At 38.8% G+C, this 23670-nt stretch overlaps 1 protein-coding gene across 1 annotated transcript in view; it reads right to left on the bottom strand.

Moving 5' to 3' along the window:
• Positions 1-23670, bottom strand: part of OTOF (otoferlin) — a 178847-nt gene that overhangs the window by 98632 nt on the left and 56545 nt on the right. Inside the window, exons 4-6 of the mRNA XM_074188236.1 lie at positions 17405-17493; positions 7656-7755; positions 2701-2882 (exon numbers count right to left, since the gene is read on the bottom strand). Coding sequence (XP_074044337.1) covers positions 2701-2882; positions 7656-7755; positions 17405-17493 — 371 coding nt within the window. The remainder of the gene's footprint in view (positions 1-2700; positions 2883-7655; positions 7756-17404; positions 17494-23670) is intronic.

Raw genomic sequence — 23670 nt, 5'->3', positions numbered from 1 at the left:
ATTTAGAACTTAGTGAGCCTTTAGAGACTCACAAACGGAAGTCCATGGAGGTTAAGTGACTTGTCTAAGGTCATATGGATACTAAAGAATAGAGACAGTGTTTGAACCTAGGTCCAAATACTGGGTTCTTTCCTAATTCACAAATACATGTGACTTCCTAGCATACATTGATCTGGAAATTTAGTTATACCTGACTTTACTCTGGGCTTTTACCATTATACCTCAGGCTCTTATACTTTCAAATGTGTCTCACACAGTAGGCACTTAATAAATGTTAAGTTGATTGATTCATAATATTTGAAGAACAAGTTATTCTTTGGTGGTCCCTTTGAGATGCCACTAAGTTGACATTAGATCACAGGATCTGAAGTAAAGATCTAGAAGAGATCTTAAAGGTCATCATTTTACAGCTGAGGAAACCAAGATTTACGGAGTTTAAAAGTGTACTCCTAGGTATACCAGGAACCAGTTTTTAGATGTAGAAGTTGAGACTCAAAAGATGCAAGATACTTTTCCATCATATCTCATCACCTCACAGAGTTATTCTTTCCTTATTCCAGCTCTCAGGGCAGAATCCTGAGATTGCTTTTGCTTACCAAGTGCTGTTTTATAAAAACTTTGTTTTAAAGAAGAAAATCGTGTAAGTAGTCTCTTCCTTTACCTGAATAAAAGTTGAGGTTAATTGAGGCTACAAGTTCCTTGGGGCTACTCTGGGTACAGATAACTGTAATTCCTCTGACTTTTGAATTTGCCCTTTGCCTTCCAACTGGCCCAGTGAGGTCTAATTTTCCTAGAAGATATCACTGCTGATTAAAGTTGGTAACCCTATTTCCACCCCAGTCTGAAGCAATTTTTTTTTCACATGAAGAGAGAGATGTTACTCCTGATTGGCTAAGAGGCCTCTGGCCAAAGGCTCTCAATATTTGCATAAAAGGGTAGAGAATTTGGAGAGATTTCAATGGAATAGTCTGAGAGAGAAGCACAAGTGTCTTCCAATAATCTCTCTGAAGCCTTTACCTACTTACTCAGTGGACAGTGTCTTCAACTCAATGGTCTCTCAGACAATCAGGAATCACATTTTCTTCACACAGAGCCTGCAGTCTGTAGGACTGTCCTTTAGAGAGAACCACTCTAGATTTGAACGCGAGTGGGATTACATTTAAAACATTGTCTCTTCTGCCATTTCTAATGTCCTCTGGCCCATCTTTCCCATCCTATTATATATTATTCTGTCAAATTTCTGTTCTGTTTTTAAAAAAGGGAGGAAATTCTGAATGTTAGTATTGGAAAAGTAGAGCCCTGGGTTAGTCTGATAATAGAGAGCACATCATGTTTCCCAGGTCTGGTCCTGCTAGACATCAGGACTTGTCCTAATGAGGAGTTTTGAGTGGTCACTTTATCTGTAGTCTATTTTAAAAATTTGATTATATAGGAGTTTTTTTCTTCTTATTCTTGGAAGAAGTTTATTCACTGTAAGTAGAGGTTTTCATTTTCTTAGAATGTAAGTTTCTTGAAGGCAAATACTATTTTTTGCTTTGTCTTTGTACCCTTTAGGTTTATGACAATACTGAGCACATGTAGGCAATGAATAAATGCTGTAGGATTGGACTAGATCTTACCTGGGTGGTATGAGGAAAACAGAAGTAAATGGGATGACTAGGAAGGGGCTCTGTAGATTTGCACAGGAAGAGGATGATTTTTTTTAATAAGGGGAATAATTTTGAGAGCTTTGGCAAGATTGATTTAGGCACCTTCATAGCCACAGAAGGTATTCCTGTGTTATAAACAGGATTCATTGTTTTGTTCCTATAGTTTGGGTGAGTTCCCAGTCCTGAAAGTATAGTGGGGATGATCCTGACCAGGAAAGCATCTGAAGCAATGATCTGTCAAAACTTATCTCATGTTATGGAAAACATAAGTAATCTCTTCCTGTCCTACTCATCCATCTTCTTGTGGCTAGTGGAACTACTTATGGAAGTTTCAAACCTTTCATATTAACCAGATCTAGAATCTCTCCTGAACTAAGGGTTGGAGAAACAGTTAATTCTTTCTCAGGAGACACCTGCCCTTTTGAGGCCAGAACACTTCATATGAAGTATATGATTCTCAGTTGACTTCTGAAGTTTAAAATTTCCAGTGGTTAGGGGCGAGGGGAGATTGATATCAAACTGCCTTGCTCTTCTTGTTCATTTCTTCTCAAGTAATTCTAATAATAATTAATATTTGTGTAGCTGTTTAGCTTGCTATATACTTTGGTTACATTATTTCATCCAAACCTTGCTCTGGATGATAGTTAATATGGATATTTATATCCCTGTTTTACAGATATGGCTCCTGAAGTTGGTAATTCAACTAAGGTAATGCAATTTATAAACAGGAGAGCTAGACCTCTAAGGGAAGTGTTCGAATCCCAAGTCCAGTGTTCCTTCCTTTATGACTTGCTGCCTATAAACCTATATGCTATAAAAAGAGTCTGAGGGAATCTGAAGACATTCAGAATCCAGCCTCTCTCCTAATCACAAGGCAGAGATGTTTGGGGCAGAGATGCTACTGATGCAGACACAGACACCAGCATATGCCTCCTCCAGGGAAGGTGATTGGTGTGGGGCCCCACTTTTGGCATTATTTGGGTGACCAAAATGGAACTACCCAATGTACATATTGCAAAGCCCCAGCATAAAATAATTGTCTTCTTATTACCTCCGAAAACTCTTCTCCCCAGGCTGACGGGTACCACGGTGGGAACCTGGGAGCAGACCATCTGTCTCCTGACTGTCCTTCTCTTCCCCTTGTAGAGAGTCATCCCCCAGGAACTCTCCATCATTCCAAGAACCCACAGTGCCATCAGCTGCCTGGTACCGGACCTCCACACATATGCTGGTCTATAAATAAAAGGGTAGGGGCAGAATGTGAGCATTTGTAAACTGGAAGAACCATCAGTAGAACCTGTGGATCAATCATGATATGTCTCAGAGGGTTGAGGCATCCTGGAAGCTGAATTGGACATCCTCTCCATTGCTTAGATTCCAACTATAGTTTTTAAAACTCAGCTCATTATAAATTCCAGTTCAACAACAATAACAATCCTGAGAGATAAATGCTATTATTACCTCCATTTTACAGAAAAGGAAACTGAGGCAAATAGGGGTTAAATGACTTGCCCAGGGTGACATAACTTGTAAATATCTGAAGCCAGATTGAACTCATGTTATTCTAACTCTAGGTCCAAGCCTTTAGCAAGTCACCTCTTACTAAGTAAATTCTAGAGAAGTTTTCCGACACTTGCCAGTGTCAAATAACCAGTAAGTGTCCATGTTGGAATTTGAAGTCAAGTCTCCCTGATTCAAAGCCTAGCACTCTAGCCATTGTTCCATGTTCCCTCTAATGGGGGTGGTGAGGAAAAAAGGAAAACTTAATGGATCTTAGTATCATAGAACCTTAGAGATCACCTCTTGGTAACCTGGGGAGGGTAGAACTGGGTAGTTAGGGGGACAATGGGAGATAGCTAGACCTTGCAATGGGTCGTGATGGACTTGGATTCAGCAAGGTTTGAGTTTGTATACTATCTCAGACAGTTACTAGACATGTGACCTTGGGCAAATCACTTACCCTTTCTCTGCTTCAATTTTCCCATCTTTAAAATGCAGGACTTGGACTCAGTGACCTCTAAAGCTTCTTCTCAACTCTAAATCTATGATGCTATGGGTCTTTTTTACAACAATATTCAGTTTCAGCTTGAAATTGTCCAGTAATGAGGAATTCAATGCTTTAGGATGCAAGTCTCATTGATTAGAAGTTCTCCCAAATAGTGGGCCCAGATCTGCTTCCATGTAACTTCTATTCAATGATCCTAGTTCTTTTATCTTCAGGAGTTTAAAAAGACAAATATATTCTCTTCTTCTATGTGTTAGCCCTTCAGTCTGCAGAGAAGCTGAAGAAGTTGAAGTTGAAATAGAGAGTTGAAAAAAGAGAATCCCAGATTTGACTTTTTCAAATGCATTCATCCATCCATCTAATCAAATAATCCATGCTGCCTCTGATAAAGAGGAAATTATCTTAGAATGAGTATTGGCCTTAGGAATTACAAATCTTAATTCGGTACTCTTTGTGTACTATCTTCTCTGTGTTTCAGTTTCATTCATTCAGTTTCATTCATTTCTTTCATTTAGCAATGCAAGGAAGGACCACTTCTTTCAATTGAGGTACTGAAATATTACTTAATTGCCCTTAATTCCTTTATCAGATGGTAATGTGACCCTTTAGCTCATGTGGGGCTGAGGATTCTCAAAGAGATCATTAGGGAATTAAAGAAATATCTTTGAGGCACTCCCTTCCTTCTCTGTTCCCCTGTCACCTAACCTGGCCAGGTTAAAGACTCAGATTGAGATCTGGGGGCAAAGTAATAACAAAAAAAATAGAAATAATATGTTTTACTGAAAATAGCATGTAACTGGGTCAGAATTCAATCTCATAAAAAAGCATTTATTAAATGCTTACTTTGTGTAAAGTATACTATTGTGCTAGGCAGAGACAAAAGCAGTCCCTTCTCTTAAAGAGCTACATTTTCCTGGGACAGAAGGAAGAAGAGGGTAAAACAGATAAACAAATAAATATATGCAGGAGAATTTGAAGATGGAGCAAGGACTCATAGCTTAGGGGATCAGAAAAGGTTTCCTATAAAAGATGGATTATAAAATGAACTGAACCTTGACAATAGCTAGGGAAGATAAAAGATAGAATTGAGGAGGGAGGGCATTCTAGACCTCTGCAAAGGCAGTGAGATGGAAGATGGAGGGCCAATTTCAGGGAACAGCAATAGACCAGTTTTTCTGGAGCATAGAGTTTGTGGAAGGGAATTGTGTGTAAGAATCCTAGAAATTAAATATCAGAACCAGATTCATGGAATGCTATACTGAGAAATTTGTATTTAATCCCAAATGTAATAGGGAACTATTGGAGTTTCCTAATCACAAGGAAATATAGCATCACTTGTACTTTAGGAACATTATTTGGCAATTATATGGAGGATGGATTGGAGAAGAGGCAAAAGGGAAGTGGAAAGTTTAACTAGGAGGCAGTTGCAATAGTGTGGGGGAGGAGATAATGAAGACCTGAACTAGGGGGATGACTGTGAGAGAAGAGAAGTTGTAGAAGTCTAATTGACAAATATTTGGATATGGTGACTGAGGAAGAGGGAGAGTTTGAGGATTGCTTCAGTGAGGGAAATGGAGTAATAGAACTTTGGATAAGGAAAGTACTGAGGCGGAAGACAATAAATTCTGTTTTAGATTCTGATTTTGAGATGACTATGGGAAAACCAGTTACGAATGTTCAAGGAAGTATAGTTGATTTAGGACTAGAAGATGTGGTATGAGATATAGGGGAGAGAGAGAGAGAGAGAGAGAGAGAGAGAGAGAGAGAGAGAGAGAGAGAGAGAGAGGTGGGGGGGAGAAGGAGGGGAGAGAAAGAGTGAAGAGAAGAGAAGAGAAGAGAAGAGAAGAGAAGAGAAGAGAAGAAAAAAGAGGAGGGAAGAGGAAAGGGAAGGAGAGAGGAAAGGGGAGGAAAGAGAAGAGAAGAGAAGAGAAGAGAAGAAAAGAGAAGAGAAGAGAAGAGAAGAGAAGAGAAGAGAAGAGAAGAAAAGAGAAGAGAAGAGAAGAAGAGAAAGGATGTCCCCTTAGCGGGGGACATGTCATAGGAACTGAGGAAATGGAGTAAACTGGGAAACCAAAGTGTCTGCAGGGACACTATTATGTATGATGGAAGACCTATAGGATGAAGGCAGGATTTGGGTTGGAGAGGGAGGCCAAATGAAGTACTGAACTCCCTGAGAGAGAAGAGAAAATGGCAAAAGGAATAGTAGATAAGCAAAGGAGAATATCTTGAATGTTAGTAGCAGATAGAGGTGATAGCAAGAAGCAGTAGGCCTACATGTCTTCCAGAATAGTTGATTGGCATCCTAGTGTTGCAGAGGTTGATTTGGTCTATAGGAGGTCACCCCTGGAAGTATGTGTTTGGAGCTCCCTCACATTTCTTGGGATTCAAGGGACTTATGTAATTCAGTGCTAAAAGAAGTTGACTCTGGTATGAGGCAGCAAAGCCTAAGTAGATTCTTGGTCTTTCCCTATTTTTGGCAACAGCATGGGAGTGAGTTGCTAAGATGTTTAAAAAGTAGAGATCTCTTTTGTCTCTCTTCCTTCAACCCTCCAAGTGGCATCATATAATTCTGAAATTTCCTGTGAGGAGGGTGCATTCCTTCTTCTCTCATTGCCCCTATCCTCTTTGCCACACCACTACAAGCACATGATAGCAAAAGTATAGGCAATCCCGTGCCTAGGTTTTTAGCTAATCTCTCTTGAATCTGTTCTTTCCTGATTTTAGATGAGTGAGTATTTATCCTGATAAAGTCATATCTAGACTTAGAGATGAACAATAGAAGTGTCTTGTTCAGAGACCCACAACCAGTACTTGTCAACATCAAAGCTTCAACCCAGGTTTACTTAACTCCAGCTCTCTCTCCATTATGCCAGGCTGTCCCTTGCTGACCACAGGTTAGGTACTTAAAATGTCTTTTGAAATTAAAGAAATTTTTATCTGCTTCATGGGTTTTCACTATATCATCAGTTAATAATACTCCAACGATTTTTGCAGGCAAGAAGCGACTAAATAACATCACCAAGGAAACGACTAGAAAGTAAGGTGGGGTGATTTTAGAGGACGGGACAGCAGAAGTAGACAGTCCAAATACTGTGCTGTGCAAAACAGTGGAAGGAGGGCTACATTTGGAGTCAAAGACCTTCCTTTCTTGTATCTATGTTGGACCAGATGGTTATTAACACTTCTTTTAATGTTCTAGTTTTGTGATAATTACCAGAAGCCACTTCCTACCTGATTAATCATGGGCATAGACCCTAACCTCTGGGGGAAGGGATCTGACTAGATGACCTTCAAGATTTCTTCTGGTTCTTTTATGGTCCTAAAAAACTTAGAGCAATGATTCTTAACATAGGAGCTTCCTATATCTTTATTTTTGTATAATTGATTTCCTTTATAATATGAGACATTTAAACATATTTTTCTAACAAATGTTCCATAGGCTTCATTAGACTGCCCAAGAAGTCTATAACATAAAAAAAATTAAGACCTCCATTTTAGGAAATGAACTCCAGGGTATTATGTAGATCTCTGTGGAGGATTTATGGAAAGAAATAATAATTAATAATATTTATATAATGCTTACTATATGCTAATAAATTTGCAGTCATTTCATTTGATAGTCACAACAACTCTGGGAGGTAGCTAATATTATTATGCCCATTGTACAGATGAGGAAACCAAGGCAAAGAGGATTAAATGACTTGTTCAGGATCCCACAGCTATTAATTATCTGGATTTGAACTTAGGTCTTCCTGATTCCAGTCCAGTAAAATGTTCTATGTGGTGCACCACCTAGAATTGCCCAGGGTGAGAAGATGGGTATAGCTCTTCATCTGGGACTGTCACCAATAAATTCTTGTTGACTGATTGATTGAATCCCATACCTCATTTTACCAGTGAAATAATAATGTAAACCAGGAAACATCCATGATTGCTTTTCTTTAATCTAGTCATGCCCTGCAAATGAAATAAAGGAAGGCAGCTGATAGGAAGGCACATACCTTGATGGTGGCATTGTTGTCATCGATCAAAGTATCTGTCACTTCTAGGTAGCCCTCTTCTACCACCTGCTGCAGTACCATACGGAAGGTCCCAATGATCCTAGAGAGGTAGCAAGAAGATTGACTAGTGAGCAAGGGTCATGGATACAGGGCCAGGGACTATTGGAGCCTAGACTGTCCTGGGGGAAGTACAGACCATATTTCTTTTTTTAGGTTGTGAAGAGAATAGGTGAGAAGAATTAATCTCTCCTGGAGATTAGAGACCCTAGATGATTTCAAAGCAACTGTACCTTGTTGGAAAGAAATGAACTAAAAGGAGAGACCAAAAATGGAGGAACAGACAGAGTCTTAAGGGATGGCCACTGGAAAGGGACAGTGGGAGATAGTGTGATAGGTGAATGACAAAAAATCACAACCCCCCCCTTCAAAAAACCTCAGCATATTTTGGTGATGGAGGCAGGGATGTATATATCCAATTTAGAGGTGAATCTTTGGTGGAAAAAATTCTGGAAACAATATAAAGTAGGCTTTGAGGAACAGAGAGACTTATAGTCCAGTAAAAAGAACACTAGTTCTAGAGTGTTGAAGATTTGGGTTCCAATCCCATTTCTGAAACCTATGTGACTTTAGGTAAGTCACTATAATTCTCTGGGCCTCAATTTCTTCTTTTGTATAATGAAGAGGTTGAACTAGATGAATTTTGTGATCCCTATGATCCTGTGTTGGGGATAGTGATATCAGTGGCTTTATGTCCCGAGGCAAGTATCCCTAGGGAATGGAGAAGGCAATAAGTGAGTCACTGGTAACTGTGCCAAGGACTTAGGCACTGACAATGGGGCTGAAACCCATATATGTACAATCATCTCTATCTAGCTGTAAGACTCAGTTTCCATATCTTTAAATGAAAGCATTAGACTAGATGATATTCCTGATCTTTCCCTCATTTGAGTCACACAAGAAGTCTGTGAGATAAGGGTGAGGAATTTTTATTTTCCACCATTGCATAAGAGGAAACTGGTACTGAAACAGGTTAGAAAAACTGTTCATGGTCCTAGAACTAGCTACTGTAAGAGGTGGGATTTAAACACTAGTCTGCCTGACTCTGAGTCCAGGGATCTATCTATTGCCTGGCATGAGAAGGGAAAAGGAATAAGCATTTATATAGGTCCTACTATGAATAAAACGCTTTACAATTATTTCATTTTATCCTTACAACAACCATGGGAGGGAGATGCTATTATTATCTCTATTTTACAGTTGGGGAAACCGAGGCAGAAAGCAGTTAAGTGCCTTGTCCAAGGTCACATAGGGCAGAGCATAATTCAGATCTTCCTGACTCTAAATATAGTACTCTTCCCCATTGTGACACTAGCTACTTCTAGCCTGTAAGCATAAGACTAAGTGATATTCAATTTCATTCAATTCAATTCAATGAGTATGATTGATTGACTTTCTTGTCAAGGCTGCATTTAGCATTTCTTTAAAGTGATTTCATCTATATTAAAATGTTTCTGGGAGTCAAGGAGTGTGGGCATAATCCATTTTGGAGGGGATGACTCCAAGACCACTTTCCTCACATTCACTCCTCTTTGCCACCTCATATGATCTATAAGAAAGACTACTTTTGAATTTGAAGATTTCATTTTGGGAAGGAGCAGTATCCATAAAAAATAAACCCTAGATTGAAATCAGAATGTCTGCATTTCAGGCCCTGCTCTTGACACTAATGGTGTATCTACAGAGAAGTTGACTCATCTGTTTCTACTTCATTTTTTCATGTATAAAACAAGATAATAAGAGAGAGAGTATGGCAAAGTGTATAGAGATCTGGACTCAGGGACCTCAGTTTGCATACTGCTTCTACCACTTACTAAGCTGTGAATTTCTCTCTGAATTTCTCAGGTTTTTTCATCTGAAACAATGGAGTTAATGAGATTTGTGCCCTCCTGACAAGACTGCTATGAAGGAAGTTATTTATAAATGGCAAAGTGATATGGAAATGAGAATTATTATAATTAAAGGAATATATTGACATGGAGTTTTGATATGAAGAGACTTTAAAATTTAGGTTTTTCACTATTGAGAAACCAGTAATTGAGTATTATAGGTACAATTGAGGAATGACTAGGTCAAAAGCTCTACTTCCTAGTGTAAACACTGGCTCACACTCCAAATAAAACACTATATAACTGTAGAAGAGTAGGGTCTACTTGCCCAGAAGATTATCAGAAAGACCCTTCCTTGGAGGAAACCAGAATACAAGTAGTCAACAGAGATATGGCAAGACACCACCAGGGGACAGCATAGAGCTGTTTTCCTGCACATCCTCAGAGACTGTTTTTTGAAAATTACAATGAAATAAAATCCTCAGGTAGAGAGATCTTTTCTAAGAGCACTGAATTTAATTCCTATTTATTGGAAATAGGACTTAATTGACAGAATTAGGAGTATGGTGTGGTCATCTAGGAAAGGGGCAGATATATGGGCAAAGAGGACATATATCCCTTGGAAAATTAACTAACTAGAAAAAAAAATACCATTTGCAAAATGGCAATGTAAGGACTAATGAGGCAATATGGCATAAAGAAAATTGAAGGACTTGGGTTTGAGCACACATTCATTTGTCTTACAGATTGTGTGCAATTTTTATGTTATATATCCATGCCTAGGCTTCCATTTAATTATAGGCACTGGAAGAGAGTTGGGCAGTATATCTATCATGGAATCATAGATTGAAGGCTGCACAAGCCCCTTGAGGCCATCTAGTCTAATCTTCTCATTTTACAGATAAGGACATTTATCTTCCTATTCATGTAGGTAAAGCAATTTGACTAAGGTAACACAGGTAGCAAGCCTCCATTATGTTCTCAGGGTACCTGACACATTTCTATCAAATCAGGTATTACCGTTGGTAAGGTAATATAGTATACACATAAAATACTGTCTGTTTACAATTAGAACCTTCATGGTGTGGTGGAAAGAACATTGGTGTCTTATCAGAAAACCTAGGTTTAAATGCTATCTACCATTTTTCTAGCTTTCTATGACTTTCTGTAAGTCACTGAAGGATAGCTAAGTGGCACAGTGAATAGTGTATCATCTTTCTGAGTTCAAATCTGGACTGAGATACTAGCTATATGACCTGTGCAAATCGCTTTACTCTGGCTCAGTTTCCTCATCTAAGAAATGCTGTGTAAAAGGAAATAGCAAACCACTCAAGTATCTTTGCCAAGAAAGCCTCAAATGGGGTTGTGGAGAATTGGACACAACTGAAATGACTGAAATGCCACTGAAAGCTCTGAGTCTCATTATGCTCATCTGCAAAATGGGAGTGACAGTATTTATACTACTTACCATAATATCTTATTGGGAAGAAAGTATTTTTAACTTGCAAAAATTTGGGTCTGAGTTATATATTTATAATATAAACAATTACAATGGTCCTAGAAAGACTAGCCTCTAGAAAATTTTATTCTAGGGGGCAGCTAGGTTACTCAGTGGATAGAACACTGGGCCCTGGAAGCAGGAGGACCTGAGTTCAAATCCAGCCTCAGACATTTAATAATTGCCTAGCTGTGTGGCTTTGGGCAAGCCACTTAACCCCATTACCTTATAAAAAAAAGTTTTAAAAAATATTATTATAGACTCTTTTCCTTCTTCCCTTTTACTTTGGGTTCTACTTTATTTTTATTTTTTTTCAGGTTCTATTTTAATAAGCACTCTTAGTAAATACAGATAGGTTCTACCCCACCCTACAACTGAAAAAAATCAGATATCAGATCCACCAGTGAAGGAAAGGTTATAAAGGAAACTTGGTATTTTTTATCAGTTGAGGTTAGGGTTTCATTAACAGAGCTAGGAGTATGGTGTGGTTATTGGGAAAATCTAGGAAAGATGGGAGGATGTATGGTAAAGAAGGACATACATCCTTTGAAAAACTAAACATACGGAAAATTCCACATGTAAATTGGTATTAGAAAGACTATTAAGACAATGTGGTATAAAAAAAAAATCTGAGGACTTGGGTTTGAGCCCATTCTGTTTCTTTTTGGTTTTTGATGGAAGAACCTAACATTTTTCATTAAATGAAGTGATTAGATCAGGTGGTTTCTAAGACTAGCATGCTATTCTAAGATTCTGACTCTTTAAACATGTAAATATGGACTTTGCTAAGGAAGAATTATTAGTAGCTCACTTGGACAGCATTTACCAAATTTGAAAGAACTTTGTCTTATTCTTATATCAATCTTATGATTTGTTGGAGCAGATTTTATTCCCATTTTAGAGGAAAGAATAATGAGACTCAGATTAAATACTTCTCTAATGTCATTTAGCAGATAAATGGCAAATCTGGGACTAGAACTAGCTTCTAATTCTAGGAGAAAAGGAGAGTGGAAGAAAAAAGCAGGGAAAATGAAGGACAAATATATGTGCAAAGTCTTTTCAAAATTTACAGAGCTATAGAATTATTATTATTAATTATTATTCTTGAATTCCAGAATTATTTTGTTACTCCCTATTTGGAGAGAGGGCTGCATGACCCAGATTGGATTCCCAGCTAATTAGCCCTGGAATAAATGAAGCCTGAGGCAACAGGTGGAAGGGCAAAACAACTACAAAGAAGCCCCTATGAGGCACTATGACAGTCTTCAATAATTCAAATACTTTCCCCTAGGAGAGAGCATCAGATGTCTTGGGCCAGGTTGGGTATGATTGCCAAACTCCTAGAGTCCTTGTATTATTCAGGGACCATTGGCAGCTACACTGGGGAGCCTGAGGTAGGAGGGATCTTAGAATCTCTTGGATATCTCCAGCACATTTTGTTTTTGGAACTCATTCTTAGAACTCTTAAAATGCATTTGACATGTCATATTATATGTTATCTGATATTTGGGTCTTCTTTCTTTATTAAATTGCAAGCTCTGAGAGATCAGGGGTCATGGATAACTAAGCTGTATTTTTGATGAGTTTAGTATGTACCCTATGTATAGTGATAAATTATAACTGACATATATAGCACTTTAAAGTTTAAAAAGAACTTTGTATTCTTTATGTCATTTGAACTTTATACCAAAGCCTGTGAGATACTATAGGTATTATTACTGTTCCTATTTTATAGACGAGGAAAGCAAGGTTACCATAGGAAGATGAACTTGTGGCATTTTGTGGTGGCTAGGTTGTAAGTCTTAAAGATTCTAGGTTGAGAACTGGAAGGAACTTTGTAGATATCTAATCTACTCTCTCTCCCTTTTCTCTCTCCTCCCCTCACCCTCCAACCCCCTCTTTTGAGGAAATAGGCCAAGAACAGTTAAGTGTCTTGCCTAGGATCATATAGTTATTAGAAATCAGGAATGAAATTTGAACCTAGATCCTCTGGCTCAAGATGGGCAACTAGGTAGCACAGTGCCAAACCTAGAGTCAGAAAGCCTACCTCTTCCTGAGTTCAAATGTGACCTCAGACACTATGTAACCCTGGGTAAATCATTTAATTCTGTTTGCCTCAGTTCTGTAAAGTGAGCTAGAGAAGGGAATGGCAAACCACTCCAATATCTCTGCCAGGAACCCCATATGGGGTCATGAAGAATCAGACCCAACTGAAATGACTAAGCAACAACAAAAATCTAGGCCTCAATCAGTGCACTTTCTACTCCATTACTCAGTACAACTTGAGTCCAAGATGACCCCTCCCTTCACCCCACCCCTTGATATTTACTAGCTATATTATCTTAAGCAAGTCATTTAAAATTTTTTAGCCTCAATTTCCTTATCTATAAAATGGGAATAATTATTCTTGTAGTCCTAACTTGCAGGCTTGGTGTTAGGCTTAACTGGGAAAATTTATGTGCAACTAGCCTTTTAATCTATGCCCACCAAAACTTGTCCATTGAATAGGGTACAGGCTGCTCCTAAGGGACCACATTCCCCCTAAGCTCTGGTGGCTTTGGATATGTCCTAGGAATGACTACTCAGGATGCCTTGAGGCTTAAATGTGGCTTGTGAGGAGAGGGTTGATATAAAAGAAAGTCACCAAAGAGATGTTATCAGGAACTGCCAGGGGTCCAGCCAGGATGAAGCAAAGAAGAAGGAGGTGTCCTGTGGTCAGGTCACAGGGATGAGAGTGATGCTGAGTATTTCCATGCTGCCATTGAATATCAACAAAGAGGAGCAGAGTCAGAGATATGGAGGGTCCTGGAGTCCAAGAATTAGACAATCCTGTCCTCCTGCATATCACCTTGCTTCAAACTGGTTCAACTTGGAATGGCTCTTCTTTGATGTGTTCCTTGCTCCTTTCCTCACAAATCACTTCAGTCTTCAAAGACATCTTCTCCTTGGTCAGAGCTTCAAAGATTTGCTCATGAAGTTCTTTGAAAATTTCAAGGAACACCATAAATGTCTGCTTTTGTTATTAAGCAGAAACAAAATTCAAACCTTGTTCTGGCTCTCCTTGATGAAGTTGTTTATGTTGAATCTGCACCTCCAGGACCCTGTCTTGTTCATTGAATAGTCATTATCCCTGTTCTGCTTTTCTCCTCATTACTCTGCATTTAGGGTCTCAGCTGCTTTTTGTTAAAATTTCCATATTCACTTTCTCCATATGTGCCTAGCAGGACCAGTCACACATCCTGTAGAGACTTCCGCTTCCTACTCTTCAGTTTGCCCCCTCCCCCATATTCTCTACACCAGAGGCATCAATCTTGAAAAGGGCAGGGGTAAGGGGGGGGGGTTGTTGCAAGTGGCCTGCAAAACTCCATAGAGAGACTGAACCAGATTAAAATATAATTGAGAAATAGTCAACAAAATAAACAAACATATAGTACTACACAGATGATATCAGTTTATGGTTTTCTAAGTCAATATAGGGCTGTTATCTATTTCTATTCAAATTTAATATCAAGGATTACTCTCTCCTCATTCCTCTAAATGATTCTGGGTATTGATGCTAATTGCTACACTCAGGTTTAGCCTAGGAAATAGTATCCCATCTCAAATAGTCAATGAATTGGGTTTGGGGATTGGAGATGAGAGTTTGAGGGAAAATATGGAAAGGTCTGTCAAGCAGGGATTTTAGCACACACCTAGCCATCACATAGTTCTGTTGTTGCTCAGTTGAGTCTGACTGTGAGCCCAATTGGGCTTTTCTTGCTAAAAATATTGGAGTAGTTATTTCTTTCTCCAACCCATGTTATAGATGAGAAGAGTGAGGCAAATATGGTTAAGTGACCTGCTCAGACTCACAGAGCTAGTGAGTGTCTGAGTTTGGATCTAAAATCAGATCTTCCCAACTCCAGTCTCAATTCTCTTATCTACTGCATCATAATTCTCTTGTAACTACTACTGCCCCACCCCCCACTCCACCCCACCCCCCAACCCACCACAAGCCTGGACTATTTTGGGTCAGATACCACTCCTTTATGGGGCCTTGAGAGTAAGAGGTGGGGCAACACTTCTTCCTTTCTTACCAGGGACCAGAAGAGTTCCTCTTTTCTTTTCCGCCTGCTCTCCTGCTCCCCATAACAAACTGGAGAGTTATTCCCTTAGATTTTTACCAATAACTCAATGAACTTTCTGGACAACCCTTTCTCCCATAAAGCCTCTTTCCCTTTACTCCCTTTAATTCTCTTACTGCCCACAGCCTCCTCTGACTGGTCCCAGAGGAGGGGAAGAGGGAGAGAAGGTCTGGAGCATAAAGTGCCTTGCTAAAGGAGAACACATAATTCTTTGTCACTGTGTATCTTCCATCTTGATGACATTTTAGAATGAATAATGAAGTTCCATATTCAATTATTTAAACTTTTGTGTAAGCTAGTTTTACTTTCAAAGACTTAGGCATTGTTTTAAAAAATGGATGGTGGTATAGTAGATAGAGTACTGAATGTAGAGTAACAACAACAACAACAATAATAATAATAATAATACTAGGCAGTATTTATACAGCAAAATAAAATTTTCAAAGTGCTTTACAAAATGATTTCATTTGATCCTTGAAATTAGAGATAGGTGTTATTTTTTACTCCCGTTTTACAAATGAGGAAACAGATTGAGTGAGGTTAAGTGTCTTGCTCAGAGTCACACAACTAATAAGGTCTAAGGCAGGATTTAAATTCAGGTCAGGAAGTTAAGAAGATCTGGGTTCATAGCCTACCTCTGACATATACTATTTGAATGATCCTGGGCAAGTTATTTAATTTTTCTCAGTCTCATTTTCTACAGTTATAAAATGAGGTGGTTGGACAAGATGGTCTCTAAATTTCTTTCCAACTCTGAACTTAAGATCTTATGGATCTTAAGGACTTTTGAATGTAAGTAGTTGAAAAATCTAGACTCTCACATCTTTCATTTCATTCTCCACTTCTTTTCCTTTAATATTCTGATGATCTTCTGCTTTTTTCCATTAGATAGTGCTGCCTCTCAAGCTTCACATGATTTGTATGATGAGTTTGGTTGTCATTAAATAGCTAATTTTTTTTTTAAGATCAGAGAATCAGAGCAGGAAGGGACCTTGAGAAGGCATCTAATCCAATACCCTCTTTTTAGAGATGAGGAAGCTGACGTCTAGAGAAGTAAATTGATTTCTCAACGTTGTGTAGATAAATGCTAGAACCTGGATTTGAATGCCATTCCTCTAACTATACAACCTAGGCTCTTTCCTTTTCATTCACCAAACATCTCTGAGAAAGTGATTTAGAAACTTTCTTTCTCTCTCTGTCTCCCTGTCTTTCTCTGTATCTCCCTCTGTGTGTGTCTGTCTCCTATCTATTTGTCTCTTCCTCTCTGTCTCTATCTGTCTGTCTCTCTCATTCACACATAGACACACAAATACACACTCACATACATATACACACACAAATAGCATCTCAGTCATGACCTAGTCATAATTAATGGTGTACCTTTATTTTAATTAAGGTGATCAGAAAAGAGATCTCTGAAGTGAATGAATCAAGGTTATTCTATCAGCCAATCATTTATTGCTGATAAACATTTATTAAGCTACTCAGGGGGAAGGAAGCTCTAAATTATTTGCCCTAATTCAGTTAAGGGAAGCTTCTGGGAAGTGGTGGTTAAGGGAGACTTGGGAAGGACAGTAAGCATCTCCAGCACAGAGAAAAGGAGAATACAAACTGTGGGTATCATTTCAAAGACATGCTGAAGACTAGTTTGTAAGAACCCATTGTTAAATTTTGAGTGTAAGTATTTAGATCTTGGAAACTGAGGAACACTGCAATTTGGGCTTGATTGATTGTTTCATTGATTATGTGAGATTAAGAAAGTAATAGAGAAAATGCTTAATAACCCAAATTCATATTAAATTGCATACAACTTCCCTCCAACATTCCCTCTTAAACATTCAACAGATTATAACAGGTTGTAGTTAAGACTGAGAAATCATGTGAGGAAACAACTACTTGATAATCTTGCCAAGGATAATCACTCTGTTAGAAAAGAAAACTATTGGGCCAGGGATTCTGGCATCCCTGATTCTAAACCCCAAGGGATAGTAGAGCCCATCAAACAAGGTATTTGGGGGGGTGGTTCTGTAAGTCAATGGGGTTAAGGGACTTGCCCAAGGTCACACAGCTAGGTAATTATTAAGTGTCTGAGGCTGAATTTGAACTCAGTTCCTCCTGACTCCAGGGCAGGTGCTCTATCCACTGTGCCACCTAGCTTCCCCCAAGATAGAGTTTTAATCATCCCCCCATGTTTCCCAGGCTGGAATAGATCAAGACTTTTCCATACTTGAATTCACTTACTTATTGCTGAAGACTTTGCTGTAATTGAATACCTGGATCTCTAGCATCTCATTGCCATCAATGTTGCTGCCAACTGGCCATCGGAAGGTCTAGAAGAAGAAAGAAAGAAAAAAGAAAGTAGTCCAGAACAGGAATTATAGGTATGGGTATCTCTTAGAAAGATGAAAAGGAACATGTTCTAGGGAATCTATGACGTGTATTTCTTTAAACCACCTCCTGAGTTTACATGGATAAAGTCTTAGCTTCAGGGCAATAGCCTCAAAAACCTTATTATTTCTTTGACTTACTTTGTTACCCTACCATTACAAGTTTATATGAGAAATCTCAAAATATAGATCATGAATCAGCTTCCAAATATGAAAGTAAAAAGATCTTTAGTGATTTTATAAGCATTTAGGATAAGACTGTATATTGTGTATAGGGCAACTTTTAGTTCATTCCATGGAAAATGCAGACAACATATAAAAATTCACAGTAGTTCATAAATAATCAAAACAATTCTCTTCGCTTTCTGAAAATTCTACCCTATACTGTTATGCTATATGGGCTTGTAGATTCACTGCTAGACTGTGGCTTAGACTTTCTTCAGAAGATATACCAACCTGGGTTTGCTTGTGTGGAACTCCACCTTAACCTCAGATCAGTTTGCCTAAGAGATCCATGTAGCTCTATAGTATTACTTAGAAGTCTTTGAATCCCCTGGAAGGAAAATGAGCTTCTCTTCTCATGGGTCTCATACTATACAAATGTCTTTATGGAATATCAAAGGGCAAAATCTAGAACTTTTGCTCCTCCACATTTGGCTCATTCCTTTGCTACTCTTCCAGTTCTTGGGGACCACATGTGTAATCCTCTTTTCCTTAAGAATATAATATTGCCTAAAATTCTCCTATTCCTCTCAATGATTAGATTTAAAAATCTAGATTTCAGGCACTTTCCTCTCTGATCCTGTGCATGAGAATACATTGAATTATTAGAAGCACTTGAAGTGTGTAGGAGTGAAGTTATTCATTTATATAGGTTTTCTGCCCACCTTCAGGTTGGGTATTAGCACCACTCTTCCAGGAGCTGTCCAGAAAATATGAAGTTAAGTTAAAGACCAAAACAAAAACTCCTAACCCCAACACAATGAATTGACTCCTCTTATAGCAATTAATTTCTAATTGATCTACAATGAATTGAGAATGGGATGAATGGGCATGTCCACATCCTTCATAAGGAGATGCAATCAAAATCCCAAATAGAAGTTCACCTGCTTATAAATTTATCAGGTTGATCAGTGAACTCCCCTGACCAAAAACTTCATGGAATAGTAATTTCTTTAGAGTAGAGGAAGGGGAGGGGAGGCTGGGGGGTGGTGGTGGCTAGGTGGTACCACAGGCCCTGGAGTTAGGAGTACCTGAATTCAAATCCGGCCTCACTTAATAATAATTACCTAGCTGTGTGGCTTTGAGCAAGTCACTTAACCCCATTGCCTTGCAAAAAAAACAAAAACAAAAACCCAAAAACCTAGAGTTGAGGAAGGAAGTTTGTTCAGGGATGTAAAAGTGAATGTGGGACTTGGCTTCCTTTGGGAAGCTAGCCTGCTCTTGGGGAACAGCATTTCCCAGATAAACTCTCCTGCTTCTATATCCTTCCTTACTACTCATACCCTGATGGCTCATCTTTCTCTGGTAGGCCAACCCACTGGGAGTATGATTTCCCAGATAACCTCTTGTGCTTCCATACCTTTCCTTACTATTTATCTCCTCATGGCAGCTGCTGATGCTATTGTTGCTACTGCTTCTAATCTTTCTTTCCTTTGGCTTCTGCTAACCATAGCAGTATCTAAATGATTTTTGTCCCTTCCCCCTCCTAAAACAGAAAGTGAATGTGAAATTCCAGAGAAGGAATATGCAGGTCCACAATGCCTAGTCTTTTAGGGAGAGGTGTCTTGGAAATCCCAAGCTGTAATTGTGTCTTGCAATTTGAACCAAATGACATCACCCAGGTAGAGATAAGTTATGTAGATAGACTTTTTGGTTATCCTTGTTTGTTCTTATTCAGTCATTCTTTGGAGCAGATGACATCGATAACTACCTTAGAGCATGTCCTGACTACTTGAGGCAAGCTTGTAGACTAATAGAATCAAGAAAGTTAAAATTAGAAGGGAAGTTTAGGGAATATTACCACAACATTTCTCTATTCACTTAAATTTTTTACATTTTCCTTTTTATAGATGAGGAACCTGAGATTAGGTAGATTGTGACTTACTCAAGGTCAAGTACAACAAAGGTCACACAAGAGGTAAGATTTGAACCTAGCTCCTTTGAATCTTGAATCAGCACCCTTATCACCATACTATCCTTTCCCACCTTCCCCTGAATTTCAGCAACTTGTCCCAAATAACACAGGGTAAGCATATAGATCTGGAGCTGGAAGAGACCTTGGAGGTCATCTGGTCTCTCTCCCCTGCTTACCTCCCCCCACCATTTTATAGTTGAAGAAACTGAGACTAAAGGAGTTTTGTTGTTCAGTCATGCCTAACTCTTCATGAGCCCATTGGGAGTTTTCTTAGAAAAATGCTGGAGTCTTTTGACATTTCCTTCTCTGGCTCATTTTACAAGTAAGGAACTGAGACAAACAAGGGTACGTAACTGGCTAAGGATCACCTAACTAGGATCTGATGTCTGATTTAGAGCTTTTTCTTCTGTATTATGATGCATCTTGAGGTTAAATGACTTGCTCCAAATCATACAACTAATTATTGACAGAAACTGGACCAGAACCCAGAGAAAAACCATGTGTTAGCAAGCCTTCTGTTATTTCCTATCATGTACCATGAGTAACCAGTTTAGAAATAAAGAGACGAGAAATTGCAAAAATGAAGATAGTCCAGTAAAGGCAGTCATGATGGATTTTTGGCAAGTAGGGTAATATCAAAATAATAGGATCTGAGTAAGAAAATTTAATCCTGAACAATTTGGAAATAGACCTTCCCCCAACGGGTCAGGCTTCATTAAGCAGCTTCTTCAAGTCCTGCTCTTTATATTCCTAAGGCAAGGCTCTCATCTACAGAATCTGCAGTTTTCTTAATGAAGCTGGTTTTATTGTTCGATGGGGAAATAAGACATACCTCAGGAAAAGCTAAGCCAGCTGCCTCAGTGTAAAAAACTAACAACAACAACAAAAGACCTGTATACTCATGAATTTAGAGATTTGGAGAGAGAGCAGCTTTTCTATACCAGACCTTCACAATAATTAAGAGGAGCAGAGTGCTGACTTCAGTTTATGTATTTGCTTCATTTGAAAAGCAAAGAGGACAGGATGTAGCTGGAAATCCTAGCTAGGTAAGAAGGAGAGGCTTAGGTTGGATTAGTAGATTGAAAAAAATAGTTCAGTGAATTCAGTGAAAGCCTAAGGGATTTAGGTTGTTCCATTTAATTAAATAAATAGGAAGGCAACTTCTAAGGGCATTTTGAGAGGATTGCATCTTCTGTAGAATCAGAGAATCTAGAATAGGGACATGCCTTAGTGGCTGTACTGAGGGATATGCCATACTATATTGTAAGATGATGTGTGATATAATGATATACAGTAGGATGTGATTTATTATAATATGTTATAATATAACAATTTACATAGAGGCATGGGTAACATGCTTTTTAGATTTTCAGATAAGATGATGAGAAAAATTGCTAATACTTTGAATGACATGCTTTGTAGATTTTCAGATGACAAAATCATTCCATGAAAAGATTTTGATAGGCTAGAACAAAAAGACTGAGTTGAAGAAAGCACAATTTAGTAAATGTAAAATATTGCAATTGCAATTGGTGTCAAATAATCAGCTATATAATTAAGGGTGGTGGGGCCATTGCTGGAATAATGATTTCTAGTATAGATAAAATATCCAATGTAATTTAGAGCTTCACTAGAACCAAAACGAGGAAAGAATAGTCTGACTTTACTTTTCCCTGGACAAATCACCTCTGGAAAGGTAAGTGCATTTCTGTATATCACATTTTAGGAAGGATATTGACAATTTGAAGAATATTCAAGGGAGGGTAAGAAGGGTGGTCAACCTGGAGATCATGACATATGAGTTTTCAGTGGAATAAATTGGAAATATTTAGTCTCAAAGGCAAAAACCTCCAACAAACTTAGGAAAATTATCTTTCTTCAATTTTGTAAGGGCTCTCTCATTTAGAAGGTTCAACTTGCTGTTTCATCCTGACAGCAGAACATGGAGCAATGGGTATAGATTGTGCAGACAAGATTTCAGTTTGATGTAAGGAAAAGCTTCTTAATAATGACTATCTTCCTAAAGTGGAATGAATTTTCTGGTTTAGGAGATGATAGATTCCTTGCAGATCTTCATGTTAAGCCTGGGTGATTACTAATTACAAGACAACATTACCTTCTGGGAGTGCTTCCATCTCTGGTGAAGTTTTAAAACAAACCCAGGAATTCCTTGACTCCTCTATTCTTTGAAGAATGATACTTATGAGATGTTATAAGTTGTTTCTTACTCTACCCCCATCAATCTCTTTTTCCTAATAATGCCTCATTTTCTCCAGCATGCAAGTTAGATCCTGTGGAATCTTAGAATCCCTGTCTTTCTTTAAAACTCAGCTTTAGGGGTGGCTAGGTGGTGCAGTGGATAAAGCACCAGCCCTGGAGTCAGGAGTACCTGGGTTCAAATCTGGTCTCAGACACTTAATAATTACCTAGCTGTGTGGCCTTGGGCAAGCCACTTAACCCCGTTTGCCTTGCAAAAACCTAAAAAAAACTCAGCTTAAATGCTATGTCACCCAGGAAACTTTTCCTACCATCAACCAACTACCCTTTAAAGAGACTTTTCATCTATGCTTGTATGTATCTCGTATATGACTATGTTCATGTTGTCTTCCCCAATATAGTATAATCTCTAGGGCAGAGACTTTAAAAAATATGCTTCTTTTCTTTTGCAGTCCTTGTGCTTAGCACAGTGCTATATGAACATAATAAGTACTTAATAATTCTTATTGGTTGATTGAATGGTGAACTCCTCTATACTCACACCTTCTTTTATTTATTTATTTTTTTATCCTGGGACTAGGAATAGAGCAGAAAAGAGAGCAGCAGAGAAGAAAGGAAGAAGAGCAAAAGGGAAAAAATGGCCAGAGCTACACCTCAGCTCATTCTCAGGAATGGCTTCACTTGACTGTTGTCAGGGATTAGAGCAAGACAACACACTGCATTATCACTGCTTTCCCCCAAAACACACACACACACACACCCACACACACACACTCACACATCCTTGCAACTGCCACTATTGAAGTTGTCACTTCAAGTGAATAGGGCATAGAAACACAGAGACCTGTTGGTTCTGGACTATTGCCTAGCCATACTTTCATAGGTGCTATTGTTTTCTGATTACAGGATAATAGTTTCCATTTCTAGGGAAGTACTGGTAAATGATAACCTAGAAATTGCATCAAGGCAAACCAGCACATCTTCTGAGATGCCAGTAGAGAGCACATGGCATCACGAGGCACTCAAGTCTGGAGCACATGGAAGATCAAGTGAGCAGTAGGAAGCAGGCAGTCATGACCCAATTAACTGGGTCCTCATTTATCACAGAATCCCTTGATATTATCCAAGGTGGCAGAGTTCAGTTCCCTATCTGCCAGGATCATCTATGACTTCATGTAAGGTTTCCCTGGGGCAGGATCCTGACCTGGATAGTTTTTAGCCTGATAGTAAGAATAGTATTGCCCTAGGCCAGCAAAGCAGCTCCAAGTCAATAATCTATTGTTTGAGGTCCTCTGTGGGTTTCCAGGGCACTTCCACTGCTTAAACAAGTCTTAGACTGTCCCCAGGTCTTTTGAAGAAGAAAAAAGAGGGGACAACTCTAACCAGTTGAGAGGGCCAAAAGGGAGGACAAGTGAGCACTCCTTCTATAACATAGTCCTTGGGATCATGTCAGAGACAGAACCTTGGGCTGAATGAACTCATTGTAGACCTGGTTCAGCCTGGTAGATCTTATGTTCTCCAAGTGACCCTTATTTATGACTGCACATGTTTTATTCCTCCAGTTGGGTGAGAGAACCTAAAGACAGTGACTCTTGCTTTGTCTCCATATCCCTAGTGGCTAGATACAGTGCCATGAATATAACTGTTGATTAATAAATGATTGTGAATGAATGGATGGATAGATGGATGGATAATATGGTACAATGGAAGGAGCACTGGATCTCAGGTCAGGGAACCTAGGTTAAATCTCACCTCTAAGACTACCT

This window comes from Macrotis lagotis, chromosome 1, assembly GCF_037893015.1.
Source record: "Macrotis lagotis isolate mMagLag1 chromosome 1, bilby.v1.9.chrom.fasta, whole genome shotgun sequence".
In the NCBI taxonomy this organism is placed as follows: Eukaryota; Metazoa; Chordata; class Mammalia; order Peramelemorphia; family Peramelidae; genus Macrotis; species Macrotis lagotis.
The sequence above is the reverse complement of the archived record's forward strand: the minus strand, read 5'-3'. Positions and strand labels throughout refer to the sequence as shown.